The sequence below is a fragment of the Hypanus sabinus genome, chromosome 4, assembly GCF_030144855.1.
Source record: "Hypanus sabinus isolate sHypSab1 chromosome 4, sHypSab1.hap1, whole genome shotgun sequence".
Classification (NCBI taxonomy): domain Eukaryota; kingdom Metazoa; phylum Chordata; class Chondrichthyes; order Myliobatiformes; family Dasyatidae; genus Hypanus; species Hypanus sabinus.
This window is the reverse complement of record NC_082709.1, coordinates 159,985,389-160,008,707: the sequence shown is the minus strand read 5'-3', so window position 1 is coordinate 160,008,707 and position 23,319 is coordinate 159,985,389. Positions and strand designations below refer to the sequence as shown.

The 23,319-nt window shown below is 35.9% G+C and overlaps 1 protein-coding gene across 2 annotated transcripts in view; it reads left to right on the top strand.

The window, feature by feature from the left end:
• The window catches only part of tfg (trafficking from ER to golgi regulator), a 124,641-nt gene that overhangs the window by 31,363 nt on the left and 69,959 nt on the right, over nt 1–23,319 (top strand). For both annotated transcript variants that reach the window (XM_059968581.1, XM_059968580.1), the window contains exons 2-3: nt 469–677; nt 3,330–3,413. In XM_059968581.1, coding sequence (XP_059824564.1) covers nt 494–677; nt 3,330–3,413 — 268 coding nt within the window. In that variant the 5' untranslated portion in view covers nt 469–493. The remainder of the gene's footprint in view (nt 1–468; nt 678–3,329; nt 3,414–23,319) is intronic.

Here is a 23,319-nt window from a genome sequence, read left to right as displayed (position 1 = left end):
AGTTCACAGGAACTTCCTTCAATGATTCCAGGCTTTGCAATCACTCATGACCAGCATACTGCAATGATAAGCTTGTATTGCCATCGTCCTTCATACAGCACCAGAGTTAATGGGAAGAGTTCACGTGGGGTTGCCCAGAGCACCTTTTCTGCGAATATATCCTGTCTGTTATGTAGAGTTTTTAATGTACTAACATGGTGAGTTTAACTGAAGTTGGTACCTGTAAACACATGCAAGTCATATTCTATAGATTGTGAATAGAAGCAAAACACAATAGAGATTTTTTAAAGTGCAGATGCTGCAGTTTTGTGTTGACCATGATTTGGTATTAGAAAAATACTGCATCTATTTTACACATCAAAGTAATGGAAATCCAGTTTCTAGACTAATATCAATATTAGAAACTACAACTTACACTTTCTAACTAGGTCACATTAATTATTAGTAATTAATAATTACATATTCTAGGTATACAGCCTGACAGGAGGAAACAATGAATGGGCAACTGGATCTCAGTGGAAAACTCATCATTAAAGCTCAGTTAGGTGATGATATTCGCAGGATTCCTATCCACAATGAGGATATCACCTATGACGAACTGGTTCTGATGATGCAGCGAGTGTTCCGTGGGAAACTTCAGAGTAATGACGAAGTCACAATCAAGTACAAAGATGAAGGTAGGTGCTAAGTCCTGTCAAAAAATGGCATTCCAAGAGCACGTGTTTAATGTTGGGCTATTCAGCCAGCTTACTCGGGGCTCTTTGGAGTTGCTGACAGCATAATGATCAGCCAAATTGTTGGGTCAGATTTCATATGCTAATGTGGATTTTAATTTAATGATGTCCCTAGTTCAAGCATGAATGCAAGAACTCAGTATGGTAGAGGTGAAAGGGATTCCTTTGACAACATGACTGTAACGTTCTCCTTCGCGTGTACTAAAAACGCCGAATTCAACGTCGAGATAAACCAGTCAATGAAACCAGATCGCAGTAAGATTAACCATTTACTGTTCACTCTTCACATTAACATATGGTGAAAACTGTTGATAAAACAATACAAGATTGATACAGTATTTGTTCCTTCCTTAATATCACATTTCAATTGTAAATACTTGCAAAGGTGACTATAACTACATTACACTAAGGTGCAGTATACAGGGAGAGTTTACCTGCTCCATTGACTACTTTAAATACACTTCCATGCAAACTATCCGCAACTCTTTAACTAACGAAAGCATAAACATTATCGACCGTCGTTACTTCTAACAGGATCGGCATTAACATCTTAGTTCAATATATCGATTATCTATTAACTTACAGCGTTGCTCTCACTGTGATTTCTCATGCCTGCAAAACAACTTCTGCTCAGGTGTGCCTCGTGGTGAGCCCCCACCCTCGCGTTAATTTCAAACCGGTACTTTCCCACAAGACGCGGCGAAACCGGATGTGACGTCATCGCATGCCGATATATTTTACATGCAATGAATATACTTTAAACACTTCTAATTCTAACTAGAAAATACTATCGAATGAATTACTAAGCGAAAATATTATAAACTAAATAACTGTCGTAAAGACAGCACAATGACAGTTGTAGACTATGTGCATGGCATCTGTGTCTTGCCATTTTCTTGATTGGGATCCAGTTCATCATCAACTTGGAAATTCTATCCCTCTGTGACTAAGTATTCTGTGGTTGTGGTGTGTGGTATTTACAAGATTAGCTGAAGAAATTCAGCAAAGCATTTCTTTTGGTTCTGTGATGGGATGTAGGTATTTCTGTCAAGCCCAGTATTTTATGCCAGTCCTGAATTATACCTGTGAAGGTGGAGTGAGGCATTACATTCATCCATTGCAGTTTCCCTGATGATTATGTTGCCACGGTGCTGTTAACTTAGAAGTTCCAGAGTTTTGGTGATGAAGCTTCAACAGTAACTCCCAATACCATGCTACCTAAAAGGACGGGGGAAACAAGCAAGTAGGAGTGCTGTCCTGTACAAATCACACACTATCCTATCTTGGAATTATATTCTTCATTGTTCTGTCAAAATTCTGGAAACCCCTAATTACCCGTCTATAAACATATCACCTTCTTAAGAAAAATTTGATGTGGGCAGTTGTATATAAAAAATCATTTTAAATGACTTAGTAACTAAAGTAATGAAAATTAATTTGTTCTTTGAAATGTTTTCCATTGCATCACATAAAAATATACTGCCATAAATATAGGTAAAGCCAAACTGTAACACAATTGAGGCATGGAAAAGTTGGTTTCAATTCCTGCAGTTTAGGTCTTCCAGACCTAAATTTTAATAAATTTGAATGTAGAATTGATTGATACATAGTACTTAAAATAGTATATTTTTGGCTTATTTTAATCATTTTCTTATAACCTCTTGGATGTTGCACCCTTTTACCATCTTACTGCTTGGAGACTCTTTCTACGAAATACCTGTATAGTACCAAAGCATTAATTGTGTACTGTTGCAGGGGATCTTAATGGGAAAAGTCTTTGACATCTTCATCAGAAAGCAAAAAAAAAACCCTGAAATCAGAAATAAAGACAACAAATGCTGGAAGTATTCACCAGAATCTTTGAAGAGAGGAACAGTTAATGTTTTTTTGGGTTGATGATTATTCATTAAGAACTTTTGCTTTTAGAGATGCAGCCTGACTACCAGCATGTTTTGCCTTTATTCCAAATCCTCAGCATCTTGTTTTCAGATCATGCTCTGCTTATCTGAACTACAATCCACAATGCAATTATAACCTTGCTTTTAAAATAACTGATTTTGTTTTTCAAATTACCTGGAATATATTTTCCAAAGTTGTTATTTATTATGCTGCAAACTTCAGCAATTGTATAGAGTTGACTTAAATTACTTTTGCCTAAATTTAAAAATAATTTTTATTAATTCTTAGCTTCTTTATGATTGTTAATTTCTACAGTTCAAATATGGTGGTAGAACCTTCAAGTTTGGAAATTATTGGTTACATCACTTCTCCAGAAACTAAACTCCAGAAATGTAATCTAGTCTTAATATTTTATTGCACTTTTTATTGGGTGTAATCCTTAGGAAGAAATCTTAAGGTCCATTTGCTGCTTCAGGAACAAGATAAAACAACTGCCTTTGGCAACTTTTGATATATTTACTCATCTTTTAGATTTTTGTTCTGGAAGTTTGAAATTTTAATACACTTTTTATTGTATGGGTACTTGCTAATCAGTTTCTGCCTCTATTTTTTCTGCATATTATTGCATAAAATAAGCAGCTTGCCTTCTTCAATCGTTCATGAATAGCTGTTTATTTTGTGTGTTTTTTTTTGCAGATGGAGATCTTATAACCATATTTGATAGCTCTGATCTTTCTTTTGCTACCCAGTGTAGTAGAATACTCAAGCTAACCTTGTTTGGTGAGTACTCCTTGATAATATGTTGTAATTTAAAGTTATTAAAATATACTTTCTAATGTTCTCATGAAAACTAAAATATTTTCTTTCGGGACCCTTCGGATATCAGTGGCTGAATGTAGCTCTAAGTATATTTTGCAAAATAGCTGTATAAAAATGTTAGAATTGCAATATAATAATAATAGCACATATATCACAACAAGAATATTCCTATTCTCTAAATGAAAGAACTAATGGTGCAAATGCTGCTCATGATCTTCTTCGTAGAGTAGCTACAGAACTTCATGTCTTCCTGTAAGTCGTGAAAGGTAAAGTTATAGGATACTAATATGTTGTATGGAGAATGCATAATTTTGCAGGTGGGTCATCTGTAGTTTCTCCTTGATTTATAGAGAAAATGATAGCTGTTTGGTGATAGCCTGATAGCATTATTTCATATGCCAGAATGTCCATGGATACATGTTTTCTTTGACATGTAGAAGCATAATGAAACCCTTTGGATTTTTGTTGTTCAATACCACTTAAAATAAGTTTAATGCCAACTTCAAGAGCTTTTCTTATTCAGGAAAAACTTCATAACAGCTTTTACTTCTTCTGTATCGGAATGTAGAATTGCTTTCTAAGTTTTCCTGTTTTGTTTTTTATTCAGTTTTATGTGTACGTGACAATAAACTTAAATTTATTAAAACCATTGTCTTAGAGATTTTGGCCATGTCAGTCTTTTTAGATTTAAACTGTTCCTGGAAGTGGAAGAAAGATGTAGTGCTAAATGTTGTGTTCTGAAGGATATCTGAAAAAGTCTTGTTATCTCCATCTTGCTAAAGTGCCTGGAAACTATTAATTTTTTTTCATTTGCATCTGCTTACTACTTTTTTCCTTTCCTTTTAAGCATCGATTTAGTTTTATTCCTGTCCCTTGGAATAATCCTCTGAAGTTAAGGATCACAGGGAGCACAGAAAAATGTGTAGGATCTTAAATAAGTAGTTTTTATCTGTATTTACTGTGGAGAAGGTAATTTAATCAAGGGAATTCAGGGAAAATAAAAGTGATGTCTTTGAACATTTCTGTATTATAAACATGAGATGCAGGAGGTCTTAAAACAGATAATAGGCTGGGTTTTTTTTGGAGCATTGGGAGTCTGGCCTTGTAGAAGTATGGGGAATAAAATCATGAAGTGCATAGATAACAGGAATGGTCACAGTCTGTTTCCCAGTTAAGGAGAGTCTACAGCCAGAAGGTGTAGATTTAACGTGAGAGGGGGAGTATTTGAAGAACAACTTTTTCCATACATAGGATGGGTGGGTAAGTGGAACAAGCTGCAGGGGAAGTAGTAGACATAAATGCAATCACAACATTTACAGTAAATGACACTTAGACATGTACATGGAAAGGAAAGATGGGCCAAACGCAAGTAAATGGGACTGGCTCAGGCAGGCTACTTTGTGAGCATGGACGAGTGGGGCCAATGGGCCTGTTTCTCTGCTAATCCACAAAAAAAAAACAAATGAGCAAAATGGCCTGATGATCTGTTTTGCTAGAGCTAACAAAGGTTAAACGTTGACTTTAAAATTCACTGCTTCTCTCAAAACATCCAGCAACTTACTGATTTTTTGGGTTGAAAATTGTGCTTCAAACAATGTAGCATTTCTCAGAACTGAAATAGAGCTTACCTGAAGAATGTAATAAAGCTAATGCAATGAACCCATGGGGCTTTCTAATTTAGTAATGATAGCCCTCATCTTACCATAATTATTGTAATTATTATTATAGCATTTGTTTACCCTATGCAACTAAATTTATAGGCAGGTGTCATCATAGAGTCATTGGAAACTACAAGACAGAAACTGTCCCTTTGGCTCATCTAGTCTGTGCCGAACCTTTTAAATTGCATAGTCCCATTGACCTGCACCCGGACCATAGCCCTCCATACACGTGCCTATCCAAACTTCTCTTAAATTGAAATCAAAACAGCATCCACCTTTGAGTAAAGTTTCCCCTCATGTTCCCCTGGAACAGTTCCCCTTTCACCCTTAACTCATGACTTCTAGTAGTATTCTCAACCAACCTCAATGGAAAAAGCCTGCTTGCATTTGCCTTATCTATACCCCTCATAGCTCTGTATACCTCTATTAAATCTCCTCTCAAGCTTCTACATTCTAGGGAATAAAGTTCCAACTTATAACTCAGGTCCTCCAGACCCAGCAACATCCTTGTAAATATTTTCAGGACTCTTGAAATCTCATTGATGTCTTTCCTGTAGGTAGATGACCAAAACTGCACACACTTCTCAAATTAGGCTTCACCAAGGTCTTATACAACTTTAACATAACATCCCAACCCTTGTACTCAGTACTTTGATCTACGAAGGCCAATGTACCAAAAGTTTTCTTTACGACCCTATCTACCTGTGACACCACTTTCAATGAATTATGGAACTTGTTGGATTTCTGTTTATTTTCTGATTCTTCCCAGAGTTAGGAATGACGAACAATCTTAATTCCAAGATTTCAGTTTAGTTTAGACTACCATCAAACATACAACTGCTAAACTAAATATAGAGCTGATAAATAATGCCGAGAGGTGAATGTGGAGGCAAAAGAATACAGAAGCTAAAGAAACGATTTTGCTTCTGAAAAATCCATCAGTTTTATAGATAAGAAATTCCTTAGATAGGAATAAATTAGCTAATAAGCTATGTTATTAAAACAATTACATCACTTAGGTATGTGTCAATAAGAAAGGTGATAAATTGTCAGTTGACCTGCTATACCACTTTCTGCTAGTGAGTGGAGATAGACTACCACACTGAAAAAGACATGAGTTTATTAAAAAGTACAAATCTTATACAAAGTATAATTTTAAAAACTGCATAATAATCAACTAAACTATCTGACATAACGTGTACATTGGCCTCTGAGATCGAGAGCTTCTGGTAGTGATATAGGTCACCCTGTCACCACTTCAAATGGGCTCAATTTTGTTTTCTTGTTTGGGGTTGCCCTGATGCTGCATAAAACCAAAGAAAGAGCTGTCAGCCATTATACACTTTCCTTGTGATACTTAGCCAGCTGTTGTTTAATGATGCCATTCATTCTTTCAACTTGTCCTGATGACTCTGGATGATGTGGGCAATGAAAAGACAATTCAATATTTATCAGTTGACATAATTCTTAACAAACAATTCCAGTGAAATGTGTTCCTTGGCACTTTGGTAAAGTATTTTTTGCAACTTTGACAACGTCTCCATTACATCTGCAATTGTAGCCTGAACTTGTGCTGTCCAGTCAGCATTTTCCTTCCCTTGTGAGGTGAGGGGTAAGCTTGCTGTTGACCTTGTGGTGATGTTGATTTCTAACAAGGTCAAATCTGATGTCCCCTTCTACCACATAATTTACATATCCAAATTTTGCTTGTTCTTTTGGTTAGCAGGTCTGTACCAATCTTATTCAGTCATAGGTATAGTGTTCCACCTGTTTGGCAGCTAGTACCAGTTCACTGTAGGAAACAGCAGTTCCACTCCCAATTTTTTTTTTGTTAGCTTCACCATTTTGGTAACATCTGGTTTCACACCATCCAAATAAGTTGACTTGAGAGGGCCATATATAGCATCTTCAATATTATCTTTGTTTATTCCCGGAACTCGTGAGTAACTGAGCCAAATTGTCCTATTGCAGACTTCATATTCAGAAGCATCCTCTGAAGGCTTTTGTTTCCAGTCGACTACTTTCTTCCAATCAATCTAGCTTGGGCCTTGTCCCTCTAATCATGCTGTATTAATTGCTTCCCAACCAGCTGGTAAATCCTGTTTATCCTCTCTAGTACTATCTTTAACTTGCTGTGTCAACTAGTTTTTTTTTAGCTTGAGTTGTTAGCATGGTAGCTAAAATTTGAATGCCATCATATGGATGCAAATTGTATATATTCTTAATTTGTTGGAAGTTCAGACAAGTCTTTAAGCTTCCTTTTTGAAGATGTGGAACTCCCCTGGCCCATTTGTCATATTTTTCTGGATCTGGTGGTTGATGACAAATCTGCTTCTTTTCATACTCTCCATCATTAGTCTTGCATGTTTTCACTCTAGTTTTTACTGACGCAAATCTTTACTCATTACTGCCATCATCACCTGAGCCACTAGAGGTCTCTGTTGAGTCAATGTCATTTTGCAGTTTCTTGGAGTTCCAAAAGCATCGCTGATTCTTGGGTCTAGTTAGTGTTTGCTGCCTTTCAACATGACACTGAGCTCTTGACCATGGACATAATTTTCATGTTGTCTTTTTACCCATTCTGTTCAGTGTCTTTTTGGTGATTTATTGTATTTTTCATACTGCAATTTTAGCATAATATGCCTCTTCTTTTTCAACGAATTGATTTTCTAGATCAGTGCTTTCGCGTTTTAAAGTATTTGTCTAGACGTGCAACTCGATATGCTTGCGCCTTTACAGCTTTGTCAAGTTTGCTAGAGGCTAAGCTGTTTTGTTTAGTTCTTGACCACATCTTTTTGATCTAGACTTGGTATCAATAGCACATTTCTTTTGTATTTCTTTTCCAACTGTATTGTTTATATTTATCAGTTAAGTAAGCACTTAAGATTTCTGTTAACTTCAGCTGGGAATTCGAGGGACCTGCTGGTCCATTTCAAAACTTTGGCCATTGTATTAGTTTCGATCTTAAGCAGTACTCCTCACTTTCAGATGTCAGAAATCTCACAAAACTCGCAATTCCGTTGTGACTATAATAGCAGGTTTCAACCAAATAAACATCTTAAAACTTTTGTCAGCCTCATGTCCAATAACTCGTACAATAATTCTGTTGTGACTATAATATCAGACTCTGGATTTCCGATAATTTATACTGGCTCATCGCAGCTTGTTCAACCACGAAACATCCACAACAAGTAAAATAAATTACATACTGAAGGTATTTACTCTTGGACAATGAAGAAATGGAGGAGTGTCCTACCTCCCTGCTACATGCTTAAAACTTCCTTTCTCAGTCCATTTCTTTAACTTCAAGTAATCATCCTGCGTTTGGGTACCAAATTGTTGGATCTCTGTTTATTTTCTGATCCTTGGGGTTCTTCTGGCGTCAGGAATGACAGACGGTCTTAATTTGAAGATTTCAGCTTATTTTAGAGTACAAACACGAAGCAAACTAAATAAAGAGGGGTGAATATGAAGAAAAGCACCAGAAAATTTGTTGCCTTTGAAAAATCCATCACCTTTATAGATAAGAAATTCCTTAGATAGGAATAAACAAGCTAATAGGCTACATATTTAAAACAATTACATCAATGTGCTAATACTTAGCCAAGGAGGAATGAGAAAGGTTATAAACTGCTGGTTTAGCTGCTATACCGCTTTCAGTCAGTGAGTGGGGATAGATCACCAAGTACTGTGAAAAATACATGAATTTTTTAAAAAGTACAAATTTCATAAAAAGTATTACTAAAAAAACAGTGGATTCCAGCAACTTGTATTTCAGATCCCTTAGTTCTATTGCACTCCTCAGTACCCTACCATTCACCGTGCAAGATCTACACTGCCTGGTCCTACCGAAATGCAACACCTCACACTTATTTGCATTAAATTCAATCTGCCATTTTTTGCCCATTTTTCCAGCTGGTCCAGATCTTGTTGCAAGCTTTGATAGTCTTCTTCACTGACCACTTGACCACTAATCTTAGTGTCTTCCACAAATTTGCGGATCCAGTTAACCACATCATCCAAATCATTGATATAGATGCCAAACAACAGACCCAACACCAATCCCTGCTCAAGATGTACAAAAAAGCTGGACGAACTCAGCAGGTCGGGCAGCATCTGTTGAAAGGAGCAGTCAACGTTTTGGGTCAAGATCCTTCATCAGGACTAAAGGAGGGGGCAGAGGCCCTATAAAGAAGGAGGGGGGAGGGTGGAAAACCAATCAGAGGAAAGATCAAGTGGTGGGGGAGGGGAAGCAGGGCGGGGATAGGCAGGAGAGGTGAAGAAGGAATCTAAGGGGAAAGCACTATGGGTAGTAGTAGAAGGCAGAGTCATGAGAGGTGATAGGCAGCTAGGAGAGGAGACAGAGTGAAAGTGGGATGGGGGAAGGGAGAGGGAGGGAATTACCAGAAGTTGGAGAATTCGATGTTCATACCAAGGGGCTGGAGACTACCCAAATGGTAAATGAGATGTTGTTCCTCCAACCGTAGTTTGGCCTCATCATGGCAGTAGAGGAGGCCATGTATGGGCATATCCGAATGGGAATGTGAAGGAGAGTTGAAGTGAGTGGCAACCCGGAGATCCTGTCTGTTGTGGCAGACGGAGCATAGGGTCTCGACGAAGCACTCCCCCAATCTGCGTCGGGTCTCGCCGATGTAGAGGAGGTCGTACTGCGAGCACCGGATGCAATATATTACCCCAACAGACTCACAAATGAAGTGTTGCCTCACCTGGAAGAACTGTTTGGGGTCCTGAATGGTAGTAAAAGAGGAGGTGTAGGGACAGGTGTAGCACTTACCCTCTCCCTTCCCCCAATCCCACCTTCACTCTGCCTATCACCTCTCGTGATTCTGCCTTCTACTACTACCCATAGTGCTTTCCCCTTAGATTCCTTCTTCACCTCTCCTGCCTATCCCCTCCCTGCTTCTCCTCCCCCACCGCTTGATCTTTCCTATGATTGGTTTTCTACCCTCCCCCCCACTTCTTTATAGGGCCCCTGTCCCCTCCTCCTGTAGTCCTGACGAAGGGTCTCGACCCGAAACGTTGACTGTTTCTTTCAACGGATGCTGCCCGACCTGCTGAGTTCGTCCTGCTTTTTTGTACATCTTGATTTGACCACAGCACCTGTAGTGTACTTTGTGTTTATCAATCCCTGCTGCACTCCCCTAGTCACAGGTCTCCAGTCAGAGGGGCAACTGTCTACTTCCACTCTCTGGCTTCTCCCGCAAAGCCAACATCTAATCCAATTTACTACCTCATGTTGAATGCCAACGACTTAACCTTCATGATGAACTGCCCATGCGGGACCTTGTCAGATGCTTTGCTAAAGTCCATGTAAACACCATCCACTGCCTTGTCATCAATATTCCTGGTAATATCCTTGAAAAGCACTATAAAATTGGGTAGATACAACCTACTACACACATCATAAACAATGCCATCAGAGACACTTTTTTGTTCAGTAACTTTCCTCAATGTCACACCACATCACCCTGTAATAATTGAACAAAAAATTTGTTTCAACTGACCTTTATGAGCATACTTACTTACTGCTCTTTACCCTGCGGGTGTTTAGGGCAGCACTGAAGGTCCTCCATCTCTGGTGGTGTTCAGGGCTTCCTTCATCATGTCAGTAGCTTCCTCTCGGTTTCTACTATTGTCAATCATGCAAGACATAGGTGGAGACTCAGGAATAGCATCGCACTTAGATGTAGAAGGATTCTTCAGTGCTGGATTCATGACAATTTTCTTTTACCAGCTGGTGTTGTTTGCCCTGAGTTAAACCCCCCAAACCTGGAGGACGGTTGGACCATGCAGTCCAGCCTCTACCCTTTGACCTGTTTGGCACAACCAAAGGTCATTGCATAAAGCCCTGACTCCAGCCAACATAGCTGTTCGTGTCATTGAGGCATGCAAGTCTCCAAACCACAACAGGATTGTGGTCCTCTTTATGAGAATAATTTGGATAATAATTTTCTGCCCAGAAATGTTTATAATTCACCATCTGTTGACTACTATTTGATATAGTTTCAGCATAGATTGCCTTCTCATACTGAGAACATGAATTTAAATTAATTATCTTACTGATTTTGTAATGCCTTGGAATAGAACATTGTGTTTTCTGCAACAAACTTTCCAGTGAAATTAAAAGAAGTCTGTGTTCTATGACTGATGAATGCTCTTGAGTAATTCTTTCCCGTAATGTGAAAATGTTGCAGTCATCATTGTTGGGTTGGTTTAAAAATGTAAATAAGAAATGCATCATTGATTGGTTGCAGGTCCCCAAGTTTGAAATGATCTATGTTCTGCAACTTTTAGCACTGAGTTGACCAGGAAGCAAATGACGTCTGTACATTTGAAGTCAGAAGTTTGCATACACCGTAGCCAAATACATTTAAACTCAGTTTTTCACAATTCCTGTCATTTAATCATAGAAAACATTCCCTGTCTTAGGTCAGTTAGGATTACAACTTTATTTTAAGAATGTGAAATGTCAGAATAATAGTAGAGAGAATGATTTTTTTTTCAGCTTTCATTTCTTTCATCACTTTCCCAGTGGGTCAGAAGCATTGCCTTTAAATTGTTTAACTTGAGTCAAACATTTTGGGTAGCCTCCCACAAGTTTCTCACAATAAGTTGCTGGAATTTTGTTCCATTCCTCCAGACAGAACTGGTGCAACTGAGTCAGGTTTGTAAGCCTCCTTGCTCACACACGCTTTTTCAGTTCTGCCCACAAATTTTCTATTGGATGGAGGTCAGGGCTTTGTGATGGCCACTCCAATACCTTGACTTTGTTGTCTTTAAGCAATTTTGCCACAACTTTGGAGGTATGCTTGGGGTCATTGTCCATTTGGAAGACCCATTTGTGACCGAGCTTTAACTTCCTGGCTGATGTTTTGAGATGTTGCTTCAATATATCCACATAGTTTTCCTTCCTCATGATGCCATCTATTTTGTGAAGTGCACCAGTCTCTCCTGCAACAAAGCAACATGATGCTGCCACCCCCATGCTTCACGGTTGGGATGGTGGTCTTCGGCTTGCAAGCCTCACCCTTTTTCCTCCAACATAACGATGGTCATTATGGCCAAACAGTTCAATTTTTGTTTCATCAGACCAGAGGACATTTCTCCAAAAAGTAAGATCTTTGTCCCCATGTGCACTTGCAAACTGTTTTTTGGAGCAGTGGCTTCTTCCTTGCTGAGCAGCCTTTCAGGTTATGTCGATATCGGACTCGTTTTACTTGTCTACCTGTTTCCTCCAGCATCTTCACAAGATCCTTTGCTGTTGTTCTGGGATTGATTTGCACTTTTTGACCCAAAATACGTTCATCTCTAGGAGACAGAATGTGTCTCCTTCTTGAGTGGTATGACGGCTGTGTGTTCCCATGGTGTTTATACTTGCATTCTGTTGTTTTGTACAGATGAACGTGGTACCTTCAGGCATTTGGAAATTGCTCCCAAGGATGAACCAGACTTGTGGAGGTCCATAATTTTAGGTCTTTGCTGATTTCTTTTGATTTTGTTTGTAAACTTCTGACCCACTGCAATTGTGATATAGTCAATTAAAAGTGAAATAATCTGTTTGTGAACAATTGTTGGAAAAATTACTCTTGTCATGCACAAAGTAGATGTCCTCAATGTTTTGCCAAAATTAGAGTTTGCTAATATGAAATCTGTGGAGTGGTTAAACAATGAGTTTTAATGACTTCAACCTAAGCGTATGTAAACTTCTGACTTCAACTGTGTCCATGCACATATCCAGAGTAGCTCTGTAAACTTTGGTATTGAAACTATCAAGTAATAAATTAAATATTTTTATGCATACTTTTGCAAAGGTAAAGAAGTTTAAATTTAAATAAAAGTAAAATCAGTTTGCCTTCAAGCTTGGAGCTTCTCAAATCTTCTGAATACATTTGATTGTGAGGAGTTTCAAACTCTTGGGAGTACGCATCTTTTCATGGAGCAACACCTCTACTTTCTGAGGAGGCTGTGAAGAGCCTATACTCATGACTTTCTATGGATGTGCAGTAGAGAGCATCCCTACATGCATCACTGAATGATACAGAAATTGCACTTCTGTGGACAGGAAGGCTCTACAACAGGTAGTCACAAATGTCCAATGCGTCTCCGGCACCAGCCTACCTGCCATCAAGAACATGTATAGATAAGGGGGTGGAGTTTCAAGATGGCGACGTAAACATCTGCCTTTTAGGCGCTCTTCACTTTTCTAACTATAATCACCCTTTAATCAAATCTTTTCGAATTTAATCAAATGAGTTGATATTTTCGATTGACTTTTTTTTCTTTTAAAACTATATTTGATCTAACTTTGCCGAACTTAAAATGGCTACAAGTAAGAAATCGTCTAAGGAGCCTTTATCTATTGATGCAATTTCTAATCTTCTGGACACTAAACTTGTAAGGTTGGAAAGTAAAATGGCAAGTTTGGAAAACACGTTTACCACGAAAATGTCTGAACTTGAAGGAGCTGTTAAATCGCTTGATACTAAGTTTCAGTCACAGGCAGCGGTTATTCAGCGGCATGAAGATAAGTTGGAGACCCTTGAAAAATTAATTGTTGAAAAAGCATGTACACTTGAGGAGTTGGATAAGAAGGTACAATCGACTCTTAAAGTTGTAAATCAGCATAAGTTTAAAATTTCTGATCTTGAAAATCGATCTCGCAGACAGAATTTGCGTATTATCGGGTTTTCCGAAAAAGTTGAGTCCGGTGATTTAACTGAATTTTTCTCTAATTTACTATGGGAAATTTTCGGTGAAGGTTTGGAAACTAAACCTGTTATCGACCGTGCTCACAGAGTTGCGAGGTTTTCGTCTATGACTGATAAACCACGAGCGGTGATTGTTCGCCTTCATTATCCTCGTGAGAAAGAGCTTTTAATTCGATTAGCTCGTAAAAAAGGTATGATTCCCTACAAAAACTTTCAATTTCGAATTGTTGAGGATTATTCTTATGAAGTAATGAAAGTCAGAATCGCTTTTAAACCAGTGATGGCAGAGATTCACTCGATTGGACTTAGACAAGCTTTAATGTATCCAGCGAAGCTTAGAATTGTGCTGGACGACAACAGTCAACGATTTTTCAACACTCCGGAAGAAGCGAAGAAATTTGTTGAAGAATTTCGATCTTCTACTGCAACTTGAACTATGTGTTATGTGGAAGATTTTTTGGAGAGAGGATATTTTTCTATTTTAAGTTTTAACCTATGAAGCTGGGTTATAACTTTTTATTTTTTGATCTATGGGTCCGGTTTTTTTTTACTAGCATCATTGTTTATAGATGTTCTTTTTAATTTTGATAATATCCTTTTTTCTTTCGGTTTTGGTTATATACGTTTATATTTTGCAATAATGATTTACCTTTTTTTTTAAGATGTCGTTTCTTTTTCCCGTAAGATTCTGTTTTCTACAAGTATTTATCTGTTTGCCTGTATTCAGATATGGGACGAATGTTTTGGATTTTTGTTTTTTTTTCTATATATATGTTGTACTGTTTATTATATCCTTTTTTTTTAAATGTTATTTTGTCTTTTAACAGATCGCTGAACTCACATTTGTTTTTAATAATATGGCTTTTTCAAAATGGTGTTTCTTCTTCCCATAAGTCTTTGCTTTTGAAACGTCATCTTGTATTTGAATATGGGATTTTTTTTTAAAGGTATATTACACTTTTAAATTTTGACGTTTATACTTTTTTTTATTAATGATTGTTGTATTATATTAGTTTTCTTTTATTCTGATTGATATATATATATATTTTTTTTTTGCAACTCTATATCTTAATTTGGGTGTTATATAGTTTTCTTTTAATCTTTTTTTTATAGAGCTGCCATCTTGAAATGGGGGTAATATTAGTATTAGATTATGCGCCTGCCGCTTGGCTTTTTTTCGAAGGGTGGGGGGAGGGGGTAGGGATCTTTTTTCACGCTTTTGCTTTTTATTTTTTTGATTTTAGTTTATGGGCCGACTTTAAACTACTAATATTGTTGAGGTGTCATGTTCTCCGGTTGCTCCTGAATCAATTTTCCTCCTTCCTGAATTGTGGGTTATGTGTCTTTCTAACCTTTTATGATATACACAATTAATATTGGTATGATGGATAGATCTGTTAACTTTATCTCCTGGAATACTAATGGTTTAAATCATCCGATTAAACGTAAAAAAATATTTAAAGTATTCCATAGACTGAATGCTAATATTATCTTTGCACAGGAGACCCATATCAGGAGGGAGGATAATCAACGTTTTTTTAGGTTCTGGAAGGGTCAACAATTTCATTCGAATTGTACCGCTAAAATTAGGGGTGTGTCTATTTTTATAGATCCCTCAATATCGTTTACCCATCATGAAATTATTTCTGACCCACAGGGTAGATTTTTGTTGATAACTGGCTTACTCTTCCATCGGAAAGTTGTTCTAGTTAATATTTATGCTCCAAATTTTGACTGCCCTGAATTTTTTAAACGTTTATTTACTTCCCTTCCTAATTTGAATGAATATATGTTGATAATGGGTGGAGATTTTAATTGTTGTTTGAATCCTTCGATGGATAGATCTAAACCTATTCGTACTCTTCCGAATAGATCAGCCCTACTTATTAATTCATTTATGGTTGACTCGGGAATTACAGAAATATGGCGGTTTTTGAACCCTAAAGATAAAGAATTTTCATTTTTTTCACATGTATATCATAGCTATTCTAGAATTGACTATTTTCTTATTGATCATCGGTTATTAACGGATGTTATTGATTGCAAATATGATTCTATTACTATTTCGGATCATGCACCTTTGAAGTTATCTATTAAGATTTCGGACTATTCCAATAATACCAGATCTTGGAGACTTAACGCTACTTTGCTTCAAGACCCAGAATTTATTACTTATATAAAACAGCAAATTGACTTGTTCTTTTCTACAAACTGTACTGAAGAAATCGACAGAGGAATACTTTGGGACTCTTTTAAGGCTTTTATTCGTGGTCAAATTATCTCATACTCTGTTGGTAAAAGAAAACAAAGATATTTAGATATTGCTTTATTGGTGGATAAAATCAAGGAAATTGATAAGATTTATTCTGTGACTCCTACCAAAGAACTTTATAAGAAGAGAGTTGAGCTTCAAATGGAACATAGTTTACTATTATCTTCTTCAATTGAAAATCAATTAATTAGGACCAGGGCTCAATTTTATATTCATAGTGACCGTACTGGTAAACTGTTAGCTAATCAATTAAAGGCTATCTCGACTAAGCGACAAAATATTAAAATTCGCAAATCAGACGGTAATTTAACTACTGATCATAAAGAAATTAATAATACCTTTCAAGATTTTTATAAATCTTTATATCATTCAGAATTTGATGGTGACCAGTCCATGATAGATAATTTTTTTTAACAATTTGAATATTCCTAAACTGACTGATGAGGACCATAGCCTGTTAGATGCTCCTATTTCTATGGTGGAAATAGGAGAGGCTATCTCATCAGTGAATTCAGGGAAAGCTCCTGGTCCTGATGGTTATATAGTAGAATTTTTTAAAACTTTTTCTTCTTTGCTTTCTCCTTGGTTATGTGAAATTTTTAATGATGCGTTTGCTAAGAAGAGATTACCTCAATCTTTTTATGAAGCTAATATTTCTCTAATTCTTAAAAAAGATAAAGATCCTACTTTATGTACATCTTATCGCCCTATATCACTATTAAATGTAGATTCTAAGATTCTTACAAAAATTTTAGCTATTAGATTAGAAAAAGTACTATCTCAGATTATTTCAGAAGATCAAACTGGTTTTATGAGGAATCGGTATTCCTTTTTTAATGTTAGAAAATTGATTAATATAATTCATACTTCACCACCCACAATCCCAGAATGTGTTATTTCATTAGATGCTGAAAAAGCCTTTGATAGAGTTGAATGGATATATTTATTTAATACATTGAGAAATTTTAATTTTAGTCCTAACTTTATATCATGGATTAAATTAATATATCATAAACCTGTCGCTTCTGTTTTTACAAATAACTACAGATCTTCTTTTTTTCAATTATCTCGTGGTACGAGACAAGGCTGTCCCTTAAGTCCTTTATTATTTAATATTGCATTAGAACCTTTAGCAATTGCTATTCGTGAATCTCCTAATATTTTTGGTATTACCCGTAATGAGAAGTTATACAAATTATCTCTTTATGCTGATGATTTGTTGTTATATATTTCTGACCCTGATAGGTCTATTCCTGCTATTTTATTCTTGTTGGTTCAATTTGGTACTTTTTCTGGTTATAAACTAAATTTAGATAAGAGTGAATTATTTCCTTTAAATGCACAAACTTTATTGAGTGATAGGATACCATTTAAAGTTGTTATTGATAACTTTACCTATCTAGGTATAAAAATTGCCAAGAAATATAAAGATTTATTTAGACTGAATTTTTTACCTATGCTTCATCAAATTCATCAACTTACTACAAGATGGTCTCCTTTGTTTTTATCATTAATTGGTCGGATTAATGCTGTTAAAATGATGATTTTACCGAAATTTTTATACTTATTTCAAGCCCTACCAGTTTTTATTCCTAAATCTTTTTTTGATAGCATTGATTCAAAAATTTCCTCATTTGTGTGGCAAAATAAAAACCCTAGGTTAAGTAAAAAGCAATTACAAAAATCAAAAAAAGATGGTGGTTTAGCTTTACCCAATTTTAGATTTTATTATTGGGCAAATAATATTCGTAATTTATTGTATTGGAAACTAGATTTGGATTCACCACTGTGCCCACAGTGGGTAAATTTGGAATGTAATGAGGTAAAGGGATATTCTCTATTCTCTGTTCTTGGTTCTTGTCTTCCTGCGGATTTAGTTAAATTTAATAAACAAATATTTAATCCTGTTATTAAACATACATTACGAATTTGGTTTCAATTTCGTAAGTTTTTTTAGTTTGAAAAACTTTGTTCTTGATAGCCCTATCTTATTTAATTTCTTTTTCAAACCTTCCTGGACAGATCAAGCTTTTAACATATGGAAAAGGAAAGGTATAAAATGTTTTCGTGATCTTTTTTTTGAAGATACTTTGATGTCATTTGATCAACTTTCCAACAAATTTGAATTACCTAAATCTAATTTTTTCAGATATTTACAAATTAGAAATTTCTTGCATAAAGTTTTACCATCTTTTCCTAATTCAACTTTGGTGGACACTACAGATTTGATCTTTACCTTAAATCCTTGTCAAAAGGGATTAGTAGCTTTTATTTATAATATGATTATGAAGATACAACCAGAAATATCAGTTAGAATTAAACAAGAATGGGAAAAAGAACTTCAATATAACATATCAACAGATAAATGGGGAAAAATTTTGCAGATGGTTAATTCTTCTATATGTGCTAAACATGCTTTAATACAATTTAAAATTGTACATAGAGCTCATATGTCTAAAGATAAACTTGCTCGATTCTATTCTCATATTAACCCTCAATGTGATAGATGTCATTCAGAAGTGGCCTCATTGACCCATATGTTCTGGTCATGTCCCACTTTACATAATTATTGGAAGGACATATTTACTACTATTTCCTCAATTTGGAATATAGATTTACAACCTCATTCTATTACTGCAATTTTTGGCATACCAAATGAAGATGGTAATCAGTTTTCCCCTTCAATCAGATGAATGATTGCTTTTGTAACATTAATGGCCAGAAGGTCTATATTACAAAATTGGAAAGAAGTAAATCCTCCTACCACATTTCAATGGCTTTCTCAAACTATTTCTTATCTGAGCTTGGAAAAAATTAGAAGCACTATCTTTGACTCATCAATTAAATTTGAAGAAACTTGGAGACCGTTTATTAGACATTTTCATATGAATTAATTTGGCCTTTTCCAGACCTTTTCTCTGCTCATTCATGTTCAGGTATGGAGTTCCGGAGTTCTTTGACACTATCATATACTTGTAAACTGTTATTATTGCCCAGGTTAGTTTAGTTTAGTGTTTTTTTTTATATATTTTTTTTCACATATTTTTAATATATTTTTTTCTTTTTTAATGGTTATTTTTGTTTTTTTTCATATAATCATGTGGACTTGATTGATTAAGGTATTCTCTTCTGTTGATGTTTAGTAGGATATTGTTATCTTATTATCAATGTGATTTCAAGTCTATTGTATTCACAACTTACTTATTACTATGTTATTTTTTTGTGTATATATGAAAATCAATAAAAAGATTGAAAAAGAAAAGAAAGAACATGTATAGATAAAAGTGCCAGAAAACGGCCAGTGACATCATGAAGGATCCTATGCATCCTGCTGTTCGACGTACCACTCCCATCAGGGAGGAGGCTACATTGCTTCCATGCCAAGACCATCAGACTCAAAAACAGTTACTTTCCCCAAGCACTAAGGTTGATCAACATCTCCCACTAACTCACCCCTCCGTACTCCACCACTAATTTATTATTTCCTGTCAGAATCACCTGATGTCCAGATACTTCTGTGCCAACATCATTTTGTGGACTTAAAATCAATGTATGTCAGCTATTTTATGTATTTATATTTATTGTGTTTTCATTAGTATTGTGTTCTTTATCTTATTGTGTTTTTTTTTGTGCTGTATCTAATCCAGAACAACAATTATTGCCTTTTCCTTTGCACTTGATGTACATTAAACAATCTTTATGAATTTCAGATTCCACACCTGCAGTTGTTCAGAGCTCCACCAGGTGGCACTCATGTTGCTTTTAGTAGATTAATAATACTTAAGTACAGAGTAAATCATGTGCTTTTTGGTGAAAGAAAGCACTCTAACTCGGAACAAAATTTATCCAAAGACAATTAATTGGCTAAGGGTAAAAATCATATACATAGAATTAAAAACTAATGTCTGTGCAACTTGATACTCATCACTGTAAGCGGCATTTAAGAATATAACGTTAATACAGAGATTTGTGTTGTTTTCAGTTGAACCAGACCTTTCTTCATGTTGTAAGCATTAGAATTTGATATAAATCTGAAGCAGTATCATTAGGCAGATGTAGAGAAAAGTATACAATCAAGATAGATGTGCTGCAGAAGGAAATTCTGGTCAGTCGTAGTAAGTTAAATCTTATATGCTGAGACAAAATCGAGATAACTTGTTTATAATTTCAGTCACTTTTTAAAGCTATATAATTTGCCAGAAAGGCAATAACTCCTAATTCATTCAATTGGTCGTGTAATGTGGGTGATCTCATCAGACTAGAAAGGGGAAAAGCGATTTTCAAAATAAGGTGCGGCATCTTGCAGTTTATAATGTTTGTTCATTATTCTGCAAGTTTCACCTCTAGTGTTTTTGACAAAGCCTGCTGACAGCATACACTCTCATAAAGATCAAGTGACTGGGTATCTGGGCCTTAGTGGTGGATAGGTACGACAGTGTGACTTTGAACTGATATGTTTAATTTGGATAAATAGAGGGATGTTATGATAGAGTCTGAAAGGAAGTTGAAATTGGTGGATGAAGAGTAAGTTTTAAAAATTTTAAGCCTTGTAAGTGAAGACTTGCATCTATTTTCATGCAAAACTTGCACATAAAAAGTGCACGTGTTTTGAGGTATTTTGAAGTACTTACTACAAAATCCTGCTATTTGGAAAACAGTAGAGCATTTTCTGTTGCGGGTCACTCCTTTTCCTTTAGTCATCAGTATGTATGGTGCACGTTTTTGACTCATTGGTAGAAAGTGCAACAAAACATCTCAAAGTATGAACACCAATCAAACATGAGCAAATCACATAGCAAGTGAGGAACTGAGTGTATTTAAAATGGAATCCAAACAGATACTGACTTTTACTATCACTGTTTTGTGTTGTGCTTTTGTAGCTGGATGATATTGATGAAGGTTAAAGTTTCCGTGACCCTCAGCGGACAATGCTCATGGTTACAATAGCCTGATTGTACCGTGCCTGCCAAATAGTTTACTTATAAAATGGGTACCCTGACAGACATAATTTACCATAATTCATTCTCCCCCTGCTCTCCCTCTTGCATTAAAAAAAAATCACAGAGGTCCTCCCTTCGTCTCCTGGTCTCCCTTCTGGTGCAATAATCTTAGGTAACACTATTGCAAAATTTTCATCAATGTTTTGTGAGGATAGAAGTATCTAAAGCAATGATTCATTGTTTTTGACGTAACCTCTCAGGCAGTAATTAATGTGTGGGGTTGCATCAGAAGTAGCATTCAGGGTAGAGGGCAGTAGATTTTTGGTCTGAGGCCCAGGATACCAAGTTAGAGGGGATGTGGAATTCCAGGGCATCATGCCCTGCCAGGTATGCTGCATAGCACATATTATTAGCTAATTTATATTTTTGAATACTTTATAGAAAATTAATAAGATAATGCATTGAATTATTAATGTACATTATTGATGATTTTGTCCTTTGTTCAGTATAGTTGTCATTAGTGCTTAGAATATGTCTGCGAAATTCTAGTAGTTTCTTTTGCATTGCTTCATCATAACAATTTGATGAGCGTGTCAATTAATACTTGTAATTAGATAATCCACATTTTTATGTTTCATCTTTACATGTATTTTCTTATATTTATTTTCATTATGTTTACTTTCATCATTTTTGTTTGTGTTGTTGGTCTGATCTGTTTGGATGAGCATTATATATTGCAATAGTTAATGAGTCCATTTTTGTAATCTAGTTATTTGTTAATTGATGAAGAATTAACACAGCAACATTCACGGCAGTAAATGAATGCATAGTTTGCTAAATAAGCGTATTTCAAATATATGATCTTGATAATATTAGACCTTTTGAAAATAAGCTCTTGCAATTTTTTATTGTGTCCTGGGACTGGAAATGATGAAGTAACAAATTAGAAATTTATGACATTAGAATTGAAAGTTATTTGATTTTTCATTACTACTTCATTATATCCAACAATGTAATATGTTATCTAGTTTTAAATTATGAGGGGGATAGATAGAGTTGACGTTGATAGGCTTTTTCCATTGAGAGTAGGGGAGATTCAAACAAGAAGACATGAGTTGAGAGTCAGGGGGCAAAAGTTTAGGGGTAACATGAGGAGGAACTTCTTTACTGAGAGAGTGGTAGCTTTGTGGAACGAGCTTTCAGTAGAAGAGGTAGAGACAGGTTCGATATTGTCATTCAAAGTAAAATTGGATAGGTGTATGGACAGGAAAGGAATGGAGGGTTATGGGCCGAATGCAGGTTGGTGGGACTAGGTGAGAGTAAGCGTTTGGCACGGACTAGAAGGGTTGAGATGGCCTGTTTCTGTGCTGTAATTGTTATATGGTTAAATGCTTGTGTTTTGCTTCAAGTCAGATAATTTCTCTCAGCTGCAGCTATTTTCAAGACTTTTGAATAAGTGCCTTTGAAAAATCTACTTTTCCTGTCTCTAGCAAGTTAACTAATAAATTTTGATCAGGATTATTGAAAAATGTTGTATTTGCTTATAGAACTGACATCAACTCAGTGAATTTCTCCATATAAATTTCATTTATTGGCCGAAGAATTGGGCACTGCTGATTTCAACTGGGCTTTTTTCATTTAAAAATGCATTCTGTATTGAAAATTTCCCAAAGTGTACTTCATTCATTGATATATATAAAATTGGGAACATTACTATTAGTGTACTTAATATGGAGCTTTGTTGAAGGGAATTCATGGCACATCAGCTACATCATCAATATAAGGTAGTATATTGCAATTAAATAGATAGTAAAAGTTATAGAGACTTGAGACTGGAGGTGGCTGGGATTTGAAGCAAAAAGCCAACTGTTGGAGGAAGTCAGTGGGTCCGGTAGCATCTGTGGAGGGAACTGGACAGTGAATGTTTTGAGGAGAGACCTTTCACGTAGACCTGGGCCTGCTCATCTGACAATTGAATTCTCCCAGCAGTTTGTTCTTGGCTCTTAAGAGTTGATAATATACATGATATTGTGAAGAAAATTATTGTACCCAGAAAAACTAAGCAATGAGAAATGTGTAGAGGTTTTGCTATGTTACATGAGAAAGTGAAGTAAATACAGGTAGTCCCGAGTTATGAATGTCTGACTTACGAACAACTCGTACTTACGAACCAAGGAAGGAGAACACCGTCCACCATTTTAAGTTGTATCGTGATGCCGTCCACCATTTTAAGTCGTTGTCGTTGACACTGTGTTGAGTGTGTAA